This window comes from Neofelis nebulosa, chromosome 9 (genome assembly GCF_028018385.1).
Source record: "Neofelis nebulosa isolate mNeoNeb1 chromosome 9, mNeoNeb1.pri, whole genome shotgun sequence".
NCBI lineage: Eukaryota > Metazoa > Chordata > Mammalia > Carnivora > Felidae > Neofelis > Neofelis nebulosa.
Window position 1 is genome coordinate 37,569,719 of NC_080790.1, and position 13,287 is coordinate 37,583,005.

General features: G+C 46.1%; 1 protein-coding gene across 3 annotated transcripts in view; it reads left to right on the plus strand.

Annotated features, from left to right (window-relative positions):
- Positions 1-13,287, plus strand: part of MERTK (MER proto-oncogene, tyrosine kinase) — a 152,111-nt gene that overhangs the window by 122,776 nt on the left and 16,048 nt on the right. For all 3 annotated transcript variants that reach the window (XM_058683287.1, XM_058683288.1, XM_058683286.1), the window contains exons 16-18: positions 6,703-6,812; positions 8,267-8,426; positions 9,440-9,576. In XM_058683287.1, the coding sequence (XP_058539270.1) occupies positions 6,703-6,812; positions 8,267-8,426; positions 9,440-9,576 (407 nt within the window). The remainder of the gene's footprint in view (positions 1-6,702; positions 6,813-8,266; positions 8,427-9,439; positions 9,577-13,287) is intronic.

Consider the following 13,287-nt stretch of genomic DNA (forward strand, 5'->3'; position numbering starts at 1 on the left):
TGTGGAGGTTCCTCAAAAAATTAAAAATAGAACTATCCTATGACCCAGCAATTGCACTACTAGGTATTTATCTAAAAGATACAAAAATGCTGATTTGAAGGGGCACGTGCACCCCAGTGTTTATAGCAGCACTATCAATAATAGCCAAAGTACGGAAAGAGCCCAAATATCCATCGACTGATGAATGGATAAAGAAGATGTGGTATATATATACAATGGAATATTACTCGAGGATCAAAAAGAATGAAATCTTGCCATTTGCAACAATGTGGATGGAACTAGAGGGTATTATGCTCAGTGAAATAAGTCAGTGAGAAAGATAAATATCATGATTTCATTCATTTGTGGAATTTAAGAAATAAAACAGATGAACATAGGGGAGGGGAAGGAAAAATAACATAAAAACAGAGAGGGAGGCAAACCATAAGAGACTCTTAAATACAGAGAACAAACTGAGGGTTGCTGGAGAGGTGGTGAGTGGGGGGATAGACCAAATGGGTGATGGGCATTAAGGAGGGCACTTGTTAGGATGAGCACTGGGTGTTATATGTAAGTGAAGCATCACTAAGTTCCACTCCTAAAATCATTATTACACCATATGTTAACTAACTTGGATTTAAATAAAATTAAAAATAAGATTCTCCCTTTCTCTCTGCCCCGCTGTTCACTCTTGTATACCTAAGTGCTCTCTCTCTCTCTCTCTCTCTCTCTCTCTCTCGCTCTTCCCCCCACCCCCCCAAAAAAAGTAAAAATACACTGGGCTGTTTGATGGCCAAATATCATCTGTCTTTACTTGTGAAGTTTAACTCGCTTCCCCTTTTGGGTCCCTTTGCAAATGTAACCTCTTACTGGATTTTTTTCCTTGAATTGTTGTAGAACAGATAGAGACCATTTATAATCTTTATAATTTTTTTTAATTATCATACAGTATTATAGACTCTTTTTCCATTTTGATGTGCAGTTCTATCAATTTTAACACATGAATAGATCCATCTTCACAGTCAGGATACAGAACAGCTTCATCACCCAAAAACACCTCCTCCTGCTACCCCTTTTGTAGTTATGCTGTGCCCCCATGGCTAATTCCAGGTAGCCATTCATCTGTTCTCCATTACTATAGTTTTGTCTTTTTTTTTTTTAATTTTTTTTTTTAACGTTTTATTTATTTTTGAGACAGAGACAGAGCATGAACGGGGGAGGGGCAGAGACAGAGGGAGACACAGAATCGGAAGCAGGCTCCAGGCTCTGAGCCATCAGCCCAGAGCCCGACACGGGGCTCGAACTCACGGACTGCCACGGACCGCGAGATCGTGACCTGAGCCGAAGTCGGACGCTTAACCGACTGAGCCACCCAGGCGCCCCTAGTTTTGTCTTTTTGAAAATGTTCTATGAATGGAATCATACAGTTTGTAACCCAGTTAGAAAATGAACAAGGGGCACCTGGGTGGCTCAGTCGGTTAATCGTCCGGCTCCTGATTTCAGCTCAGGTCATGATCTCACTGTGAGAGCGAGCCCTGAGTTGGGCTCTGCACTGAGGGCGAGGAGCCTGCTTGGGATTCTCTCTCCCTCTCTCTCTGCCCCTCCCCCACTCATGCTTGCTCACATGCTCTCTCTCATTCTCTCAAAATAAATAAATAAATAAATATTTACAAAATAAAATAAAATAGGGGTGCCTGCATGGCTCAATCAGTTAAGCATTTGACTCTTGATTTTGGCTCAGGTCATGATCTCAGGGTTTGTGTAATCGAGCCCCATGTGGGGATTCTTTCTCTCCCTCTCTCTCTGCCCCTCCCCCACTTGCGTGTGCACACTCTCTCTGTTTCAACAATAAACTAAATAATTAATTAATCAAGCAAAAGACTTTGACAGTCACCAAAGAGGATATAAAGATGGCAGATAAACACAAAAAAGATGCTCAACATCATTAATCATTTAGAGACCTGTAAATAAAAGCCATGATAAGGTATCACTACCCACCTATCAGAGCAGCTTACAACCAAATCAAACCCAGCCAAAAAACTACTAATACCACGTGCTAACAAGAACGCAGAACAACTGAATCTTTCATACACTGCTGATGGGAATGTACAATTCCAGGTACAGCCACTCTGGAAAAGAGTTTAGAAGTTTCTTTTAAAACATGGTGTTTTATAGCAACTTCATCCATACTTGCCAAAAACTGGACACAACCCATGTGTCCCTCAGCAGCAGACTGAGCAAGCAAAGTAGCTACATCCATACAATAGAAGATCCACGGCAATAAAACAAGGAACGCAGTATTGATACGGGCAACGACCTAAATAGATCTCAAAGGCGTAATGCTGAGTAAGGAAGCCCAGAGGTGGGACAGCTGCAGAGTTGGTCAGCTGTACCTTGAAGGACAGCATCAGGTGTCCACGGTTGTTTCACCTTTCTGCGTTTTCAGCTACAGCTGTCCCTCCACGTGTTATGACGGTGACATGTCTCCAGGCATGACATCCTCACCCATCAGCCTCTGGAGACAAAAAGAGAAGTCTGTCTTCTCTCTTTCCTCTTCCCCCTTCTCTTTCTTTCCCTGGAAGAGTGATTGTTTTTTTTCTTTTGGTAACAACTTTACTGAGATATAATTCAAACACCGTACAGTTCTGCCATTTAAAGCGTACAACTCAATGGTGTTCAGTACGTTCACAGGGTTTTGCAGCCATCACCACAATAAACTTTAGCAATCACTTCCCAATCTCACCTCCCTGCCTTGTTTCCAGCTCTAAGCAAGCTGCTTTCTGTCTCTCTCTAGTTACCTATTTCCATTTCAATGGAACCATAATTTGTGGTCTTTTGTATCTTTCACTGAGCCTGATGTTTTCAAGGTTCATCCACGTGGTAGCTTGTATCAGTACTTCATTACTTTGTTATCAGTACTTCATTACTTTGTAAGAGCAAATGATTCTCCATTGTATAGATATATTGTGTCGTTTATCTCTTGATCTATTGATGGACATTTGGGTTGTTTCCACTTTTTGACTTGTATGGATAATTCTAAGAATTTTATACTTGAGCGCTTACATTTAGGTCATTGATCCATTTTGAGTTAATTTTGTATATGATTTCAGGCTGGGGTCCAATTTCACTCTCTAGCATATCCCACTCACTGGTCCCAGCACCACCTGTTGAAAAGACCACTCTTTCCCCCACTGAATGATCTCGGCACTCTGTTGAAAGTCATTTGACCATATATTTCTAGACTCTCGATTCTGTTTCGTTGCTCTGTATATCTGTCCTTATGCTGGTATCACATTATCATGATTATAGTCGCTTTATAGTAAATTTTGAAATCAGTAAATATGAAGTCTTCCAACTTTGGTTTTCTTTTTTTTTTTTTTAATTTTTTTTTTTTAATGTTTATTTATTTTTGAGACAGAGAGAGACAGAGCATGAATGGGGGAGGGGCAGAGAGAGAGGGAGACACAGAATCGGAAGCAGGCTCCAGGCTCTGAGCCATCAGCCCAGAGCCTGACGTGGGGCTCGAACTCACGAACCATGAGATCGCGACCTGAGCTGAAGTCGGACGCTCAACCGACTGGGCCACCCAGGCGCCCCCAACTTTGGTTTTCTTATTCAAGCTTGTTCTGCATATTCTGAGCTCTTGAAGTTTCATATGAATTTTAGGATCAGCTTGTCAATTTCTACAGAAGCCAGCTGGGATTCTGATAGGGGTTATGTTGAATCTACAGATCAATTTGGGGAGTATTGCTATCATAACAATATTAAGTCTTCTGATCCATGAACACAGGATATCTTTCCATTTATTTAGATCTACTTCGATTTCTTTCAATGTCTCGTAATTGTCAGAGTATGAGTTTTGCACTTCCTCTGTTAAATTTATTGCTGAGTAATTTTAATTCTTCTTAGTTGAAAATGATTTCTTTTTTTAATTACTCTTTTTTTATTTTCTTTTTAATTTTTTGTAACGTTTATTTATTTTTGAGAGAGAGAGACAGAACACAAGCAGGGTAGGGACAGAGAGAGAGGGAGACCTAGAATCCAAAGCCAGTTCCAGGCTCTGAGCTTCAGCTCAGAGCCTGATGTGGGGCTCAAACCCATGAACTGTGAGATCAAGACCTGAGCCGAAGTAGGATGCTTAACTGTCTGAGGCACCCAGATGCCCTTAATTACTCTTTAAAAAAAATGTTTATTTATGCATTTTGAGAGAGAGAGAGAAAGAGCAGGGGAGGGGCAGAGAGAAAGGGAGAATCCCAAGTAGGCTCTGCACTGTCAGTGTAGAGCCTGATGCAGGGCTTGAACTCACAGACCATGAGATCATGACCTGAGCCAAAATCAAGAGTCAGAGGCTTAACCAACAGACCCACCCAGGTACCCCAGTGAAATGGTTTTCTTAATTTTATTTTCGGATTGACCATTGGCAGTGTATAGAAATACAGTTAATTTTTGTATCTTAATTGTATATCCTGTAACCTTGTTAAACTTATTTCTTAGTTCTACCACACAGTTATCTTTTAAATGACTTTTGGTCATAATCTACAAGAAGAACATAAATGTTCTAGGAAAAAATAACACAAATGAATAGTACCTAATATTCATTACAGCTTCACAGTGTCAGCAGGATTTTATGTCTCGTAGCATCCAAATCCTTTCCTGGAAACTATCATCCAGAAAATCACATGCCTCAAATGTATAGAATAGAATAGAGGCAAAAGACTTTCATGCCTGATTTGTTTACACTTTTTTTTTAATTTTTAATTTTTTTTTTTTTTTTTTTTTTTTTTTTTTGAGAGAGAGAGGCAGAGTGCAAGCCAGGGAGAGACAGAGAGAGAGACAGACACAGAATCTGAAGCAGGCTCCAGGCTCTGAGCTGTCAGCACAGAGCCTGACACGGGGCTCAAACTCACAGACTGAGATTATGACCTGAGCCAAAGTCAGACACTTAACTGACTGAGCCACCCAGCCACCCCTGTTTACACTTTTTTTGTTTACATTTTTTTTAACAACTCCAGTATGTAAGAGTAAAGAATGATTAAAGCATATTATTATATATACAGAATGTGATTAACACGTATCTTTGCTGGGAAATATAAACCATGGAATGATTAAAAATTCAGTGTCTTCATGAATACCATTTTGGAAGACTCATGTTCCATAGAGAATAAACCATGATAAATCCAAAGCTTTGGGGAGGCTATGTCATGGATGGACCCATTCATGACTGCCAGGAACTTGTGGTTTTCTTCGGGGCCCTGACTGGGCTAAGACATGTATTTATAGCATAGAAGTCTTCATCAGTCATCACCCTCATCGTGAATTCCATCGTGGCAGGGTTTCTAACATAGCCATGAAGTCTGATTTTTACAGGATAGACTGTTGAAACTTACAGGAGGGCTCTAGAGAAACAAAAATGAAAAGCCCCAAATACTTTCTTGTGGTCCTTTGGTGCTATGATAAGAGGCAAAGACTATCCTAATTTCTGTCTGGAAGAAAAGTATCTTTCCAGACATTTCAAGGTAAGATGATAGCATATGGGTGCATAATTGGAAACAGCTCCTTGTAGGTGGGCTTTTTGTCCCTCCCCCACTGAAAGCAGACCACCCCTCTTTTCCCCTCTTTTCCTGGCACAGGTGCTCTGCCCCACTGCCATTCCAAAGGACACAAAGAATCCCATTTTATCTCATAACTTGCAAAAAGAATGTTATTCACTGTCAATATTTGTATTTTATTTATTTATTATTTTATTATTTATTATTTGTTTTATTTTATTTTAGACAGGGGTGTGGAGTGTGAGCAGGGAAGAGAGGCAGAGGAAGAGAGAGATAGAGAAAATCTCTAGCAGGCTCCATGGTCAGCATGGAGCCTGACTTGGGACTTGATCTCATGACCATGAGATCATGACCTGAGCCGAAATCAAGAGTCGGGCGCTTAACCAACTGAGCCACCCGGGTGTCCCTCACCGTCAATATTTTTAAAGACAGAAAGAATGTGAAATTTGCCAAGAGGTTTTATAGTTTGTTGTTGTTGTTGTTGTTGTTGTTCCTTTTTTAAAAACCGGTTTTTAAAATATTTTTAATGTTTATCTTTGAGAGAGAGATAGCGTGAGTTGGGGAGGGGCAGAGAGAGAGGGGTACAGAAGATCCAAAGCCAGAGCAGGCCATGCTGACAGCAGAGAGCCCCATGCGGGGTTCAAACTCATGAACGGTGAGATCATGACCTAAGCCAAAATTGGACACTTAGCGGTGAGATTATAACCTGAGCCAAAGTTGGATGCTTAACTGACTGAGCCATCTAGGCGCCCCTTAAAACCTTATTTGTGAAAAAAATGATGTGGGAATTAAAGGTGTGTTTCCTTGCTTCAGGGCCCAACTTTTAAGAAATATAAACACTGGGGTGCCTGGGTGGCTCAGTCAGTTGGGCGTCCGACTTCGGCTCAGGTCACGATCTCGCGGTCCGTGAGTTCGAGCCCCGTGTCGGGCTCTGTGCTGACAGCTCAGAGCCTGGAGCCTGTTTCCGATTCTGTGTCTCCCTCTCTCTCTGACCTTCCCCCATTCATGCTCTGTCTCTCTCTGTCTCAAAAATGAATAAATGTTAAAAAATAAAAATAAAAAAAAAAGAAATATAAACACTATTTTCCCACTTCCGGTGGAAATAACTCTCCAAGTTTTCCTTTTATAAAAAAGACTTTGTCTTCTTGTTTCTTCCCCCTTCCCCCACCCCCAGCACATTCCGCTGCAGACACTACTGAAGTTCATGGTGGACATTGCCCAGGGGATGGAGTATCTGAGCAACAGGAATTTTCTTCATCGAGATTTAGCTGCTCGAAATTGCATGTAAGAGCCCTGGTCCGACTTGGAAGGGGTTAGACCTCATCATGTTAGACATTTGGGGGGACACGGTAGGAATAGGGGGTGGCCTGTTGCTATGAAAATATGGAGGAAGGGCAGATTTGGGAGGGGAGCGTGTGGCTGGCTCTGGAGATGGGATTTCTATGGTTCTGCTGTAAAACTGAGTCTTTTCACAATTTCTGCTTCCAAGAGTCTGGTTGACTCCTAAGACTTTCATCTGTGACTCCTTTTTTATTTTCGCACTCTCAGCTTGGAGTGTGTGCTACTTCTGATCTTTGTGATCCTTCCCCCTTGCCATCGGCTAGTTTTGTAAGAGTTATATGTAAGTCAGCTAATCCTGGAGACATTAAGGAAATTGATAAAGGTTTTGCCCCTCAAGTTTCATGATGCCTCCTTGTGCATATGTACTGTGAACCCGCACCAAAGCTTTCCTTTTGCAGCAGATAAGGGCTTCTGTGAAAACTGTGAACTCGAGTTCCTCTACCTCTTCATCCTGCTTCAGCAGAGTCGTTATCTGCTGTAAATCTTCAAGAATAATAACTAGTTCTTGATTTTAAGTTTATTATTGCAAAATGAGAGAGTGTTCCTTAAATGTATTGCTGTTATTTGTTTTTCTGGGCTGCAGATGGGGCCCCCTCACTCCTTACCTAGCCTCCCACCGGCCCCCTACCACCTGCACCTCATTTTTGAAAACCCAGAAGGGGCTTGTTTGTGTTTCTTGTTTAAGTAATTTTTTCTGCCATGGAGGGAAAATCATGAAAAGCTCTCTTTGCCCTTCCTATTTGCTTCATGTTTTTCCCATCAGGTAAGGTGATCAGCTGTCCTCTTTGCCTGAGACTGAGAGATTTCCCAGGACATCGGACTCGTCAGTTTTAAAAATCAGTGCCAGGCAGACAGGAACAAGGCAGTTACCCCACCTCCAGACCACTCATCTCTCCCCCTCTTTCTCCTTCCTCTTGTCTAGGATCTGCCTTAACAACTTGGGCTCTAAATGGAATTGCATCCCTTTCTACATGCAGTTAATTCCTCAAGTACCACCTGGCTACCTTAGCAGGAAGTCCAGGGTCCCCCTCTTAGAGCTTGTACTTCCCCAACTCCCTCAAAGTGGCAGGAGCAGTGCTGCCTCCAGCAGGACGGCCAGTGGGCACTGGATGAGTCCCCCTGGGGGCCCTGGGTTTGGGCTGCTGCTCTCTCTCTCCTGTGCACCATCTGTTCCCTGCACACGGCTCCACCCTCTGTGCACAGATCCCCACACGGACCGCGGGGGGTGCAAGGTCATAACTCTTCTGACGCCCCCGTCACTGGCTCTGCCATTGGTCCCAGAGCAGGACCCTCACAAGCTGATGGGGTCTTTCAGTTACTTATCATAAATGTTTCAGCTGCATCTGGTTTAGGCTTTGCCTCGGAGGTCGCTGAAGGCACGAACTCGCTCTCTGTAGGTTACGAGATGATATGACCGTCTGTGTCGCGGACTTTGGCCTTTCTAAGAAGATTTACAGCGGCGATTACTACCGCCAAGGCCGCATCGCCAAGATGCCTGTGAAATGGATTGCCATAGAGAGTCTGGCAGACCGAGTCTACACAAGTAAAAGTGACGTGGTACGTACAGAGTTTTGACTATGGCAAATGGATTGCCATAGAGAGTCTGGCAGACCGAGTCTACACAAGTAAAAGTGACGTGGAGCCCCACGTGGCAAAGATGAAGGGTCACGGAAAGGAATGACTTACACCAGTTTTGCAAGACATTTTACTTCTGATTAACCGAGGATTGGGAACATGGTCACACCTCCTATTTACTGCTAGATGCTCTTCCTTAACTGGAACACTAGATTCCGGTGAAGCAGCTTGACCTTCAGAAGATCTGTCTTTGCACAGGCCTTTCATTTATTCCCATCTTTTTTTTTTTTTTTTTTTTTTTTTTTTTTTTTTTTTTTGTGCTACAATATAGTGACTTACTGACCACCACGAAGATGTGTCATATTCACATTAAATTGAATGGGTTCATCCGATGGCTCTTTGGAAGCAAAAGGTGCTGTGTATAGGCACCTGGGTGGCTCAGTCGGTTAAGCGTCCGACAGTGACTTGGGTCAAGATCTCACGGTTCCGGAGTTCAGGCCCCGCGTCGGGTTCTGTGCTGACGCCTCGGAACCTGGAGCCTGCTTCAGACTCTGTGTCTTCCTCCCTCCCTCTCTCTGTCCCTCCCCTGCTCGTGCTCTGTCTCAAAAATAAACATTAAAAATTTTCAAAATAAATAAATAAAAGGTGCTGTGTAATTATACCCTTCCCCAGAGACTGGGAAGAGAAGACATCTGACGACAGCAGTGGAGCAGAGCATTACACACACACAGAGAGAGAGAGAGAGAGAGAGAGAGAGAGAGAGAGAGAGAGAACGCTCTATCTGCCTTTGTCACAACAGCTTTTATGCAACTGGGCAAGCGTGGCTCTCTGACCCCCTGGTTCTTGCCGCGTCGGGAGAGCAGCATGTCCCTGGCATAATTGTCAGCTTTGTGCACCACCATCGGGCTTTAAGGAAATGACCTTTCTAAATGAAAAAGTCCATTCAGCCTCTCTGAAAAGACTCGCATCCTAACTTGTTGTTGCTTTGTTCTCAGTGGGCATTTGGCGTGACCATGTGGGAAATAGCAACACGGGGAATGACTCCGTACCCCGGCGTCCAGAACCACGAAATGTATGACTACCTGCTCCACGGCCACAGGCTGAAGCAGCCCGAGGACTGCCTGGCCGAACTGTAAGTGAGCTTCTTGGTGACGCGGGGCACTCTGCACGGGCCGCTCGGCTGGCTCCGGGAAGCCCGGGGAGCTGGCGTGTGCGCCTCTCCGGGGAGCCTGCACGTGCCCTGAGGTCCATAAGCACCAGTAGGAGATCTGTCCTGTAGACCAGTAGGTTGACTCTGTAGTGCATGAGGGCACCTGTGTGATTACCTGCCCTCTCACAGCAGCAGTTTCCCTTCTGTGCGGCATTTCCGACAAACCCCATCGTTTGTGACATTGATTGTGACTGACCACAATCGTATCTCCAGTCAGGAAATCTGGAAGCCTGAGCCCGTGACACTGAGGTCAGCCTGGTCCTCGGACTTGCTGGAGAGATAGTCTAGCAAAGAGATTCCTCAGCGCTGTGCCCGGAGATCGCAATTCTGTTGGTACAGAGCGGGCCCAGAAATGCATGTTTTAAAAAACCAACCCTGCGAAACGGGGCACCTGGGTGGCCCGGTCGGCTAAGCATCCAACTTTGGCTCAGGTCACGATCTCGCGGCTCGTGAGTTCGAGCCCCGCGTCCGGGCTCTGCGCTGACAGCTCGGAGCCTGGAGCCTGCTTCGGATTCTGTGTCTCCCTCTCTCTCTGCCCCTTCCCCACTCACGCTCTGTCCCTCAAAAATGAATAATCGTTAAAAAAAAAAAAAAAATCTTTTTAAATAAATAAATAAATAAAATAAAACCTGCCCTGGGAGACTGTGCCCCTGAGGGGCCCCGGCTCCAACGTGCGGGACCACAGCGCACATCTATCCTGACAGGCCCTCTCTCTTCAGGGTGGGCACTGTGGGAAGAGGCCCAGGAGTTGCAGTCAGAGACAGGCCTCCGCCTCCCAACCAGCTACGTGTGTGGCCATCACAACTGACTTGACCTCCCTGTGCCTTATTATCCGCCACAAAAAAAAAAAAAAGTAGAGTCACATATTCTTCGGAGAGGGATTGGGAAGAAAAGTTGCAGAAGATAATGGGTGGCATGCTTAGCCTGCGGGAGTGTCTCATCATGGTACCCATTATTAGTAGCATCATTGGTGGTTTGAACCTTCCTGATGTGGAGTCTCCTCCCAACACAACAGGGGTCACGGGCCTAGAGAGGGCACTTTCACCGTGGTTAGCGAGAACGCTGCTGTGTCACGGGACACCATGATGGGCCACTGACATGAGGAGGCACGTGTTGGATGCCTCCCGGGGCCCCTCCCCCTCCCCCTCCCAGGCCCCTCCCCCACTCCCCCTCCCCCTCCACATGCATACACTCTGGCCCTGCTTCCTCAACACGGGTGACAGGGCCCAGGCCAGTCCGCATGCAGGCCTCCTAGATCCCATCCAAGCCAAACAGAAGGAAACTTTGTTGATCCCTCACCCTGCTTTGTGGGGGTGGCGGTGGTTGTCATTGTGGCTGTAAGTATATAACATTAAGAACAGACACAAAAAAAATCAGCCCTTGAGAAATACCATGAAATCCTAATTAAATTACATTTGGGGTTTCATGGTAGTTTTTAAAGGGAGCACGTTAACGAAACGTTTGCTTCTGAAAATGAGGAAGCAGTCTCAGCCAAACAATATTGAATGAAGAGTTTTGTTGCCGTGTCTTTCTTCGCTTCACTTGTGCTCCCAAAGAGGTTGGTATTTGCAGTGATTATCTGGGGTCTTAGCAAGGTCTAAGCTGCTGTCACATGGTGCTTTTGAGAGATTTCACGTAGAGCCAAATGGGGAATGCTGAGCCGCTTTTCTGTAAGAACTTTTTTTTAAATGTTTATTTACTTTTGAAAGAGAGAGAGAGTGCAAGTGGGGGAGGGGCAAGGAGGGGAGGACAGAGGATCCAAAGCAGGCTCTGTGCTGACGGCAGTGAGCCCGATGTGGGGCTTGAACTCACGAACTGCGAGATCATGACCCGAGCCGAAGTCAGACACTCGACCCACTGAGCCACCCAGGCGCCCCTTCTGTGAGAGCTTTTAGGGGAAAGAGCCTTAGACGCTGCATGTCGGGGAAGTCAGGCAAAGCAGATGACTCCGTGGTCCCCATGCTGCAGGCTTGTGGGGTCTCTGGTGGACCTTCTTGCCACGTCCCCTCTTGCATCTGATGCTGGGGAACAGTGTCTCCCAAAGAGGCCTCTGTGTTTACATATCTGCACGTTTTCTTTTAAAAATGAACAGATACCTCTGAGCTTCTCCATGTTTGCTGTCTAACCTTAGTTGAGATGAGCTCACTCCTGTGTTCAGTCGCCCCTTGGTCTTTTTAAACTCAACTCCGAGTAGGATAACAATGTAAATAACAGAGGGCACTTTGTGCTCTCTAATCCTGCCCCCCGCCCCCCGAGGACCACCTCTTCCCACAGCATCACCCCCACCTGTGAGTGACTAAGCCCTGCTCCCCGGTCGCCTACATGGGACATTTCCTTAGCTGAGCTCATGGCCTCCCAGCGGCAGCCCTCAGGGCACCCCCTACCAGCTGACCAGTTTGGTTCATGGCACTTACACTGATTCCCCTCATCTTCCAGAGTGACACCTGGGACCCACCTTGTTCTTTCTTTATCCTACCGATATCCTTCAGAGCCCCCCTCCATTCCTACCCCTCACACCATCAAACCATGGAAGACCAGAGCTGGCCAGCGACTGGGGCCACCTACTTCCACTTTCCCTTCACACATGTGGACACAGTGGCCCAGTGACATCCCAGTGCATTTAAGTGATGAGCGGGTGAGGGTCATTGTTGTTTCCCATGGAATCACACAGGCCCTTTTGTCTCCTGTCTCGTTTTTCTCCTTACCCCCAGGCTCCTACCACATCCTTTGGGTGGCAAGCAAAGCCATCTTTCTGAAATTAGTCTGATCATGGGATGCCCTAAAGATCATCGTTCTGTGTACCCCATTGCCCATAGGGCAAAAACGGACCCATGACAGGCAGGGTGGCTGAATGGTTAAGAACATGATCAGTGGTGCTAGATACTCCTTGAGTTGGGCCACAGCCTCACCCTCAACCTGGGGCCAAATATCACCCTCTCAGTGTCCTCGTCTGTAAAATGGGGATATTAGTACCTGCGTGGTAGGGTCATGCTGGTTGAGCAAGCTAATATCTATACAGGTACTTCACAGGACGGCCATAGGGTACAGAACAGAAACAAAAGGTCGGCAATTATTATTTTTACTGAAGCAGGTTGTCATGGACAAGAACAGGGGCCCTGGGGTTGGGCAGACTTGAAGCTGCCACTGACAGCGTGACCTCAATGAGTCCCTCTCCTCTCCAAGCCTCTGTAGCCCCATATGTGAGTGGGAATGCACTTCTCCACAGAGCTGCTATCGATCGAGCAACATCAGAGGGTCGCGGCCCATTAGCCTTACACACAGCCGGCACTTGCTGAGGTGTCATCCACATCAGCAGCCCTGAAGCTGTGGCCACCCAGCATCAGGGGCTGTCACTGCCCGAGGCTCACCTGCCGCTGTCACAGCACCGCCTCATTCTGTCCACACCTGACCACCCCGACCCGCACCTCCCAGGGCCTGGAATGACAGCAGGTGAAGAGCCGCCGCTCATCTATCTCCTCCAAGGACCCCGGCTCACAACCACCTTCTCCCTCTCAGAAACCCTGCTTTACTTCCCGATCAGTCAGTCCCTCCGCTTCTACCTGAGGCAGCCTAGGCCCTGAGCAGGAGAGAGATGGGAGAGATGGGGATTGGCTGGCTGAGCTAGGATCAGAC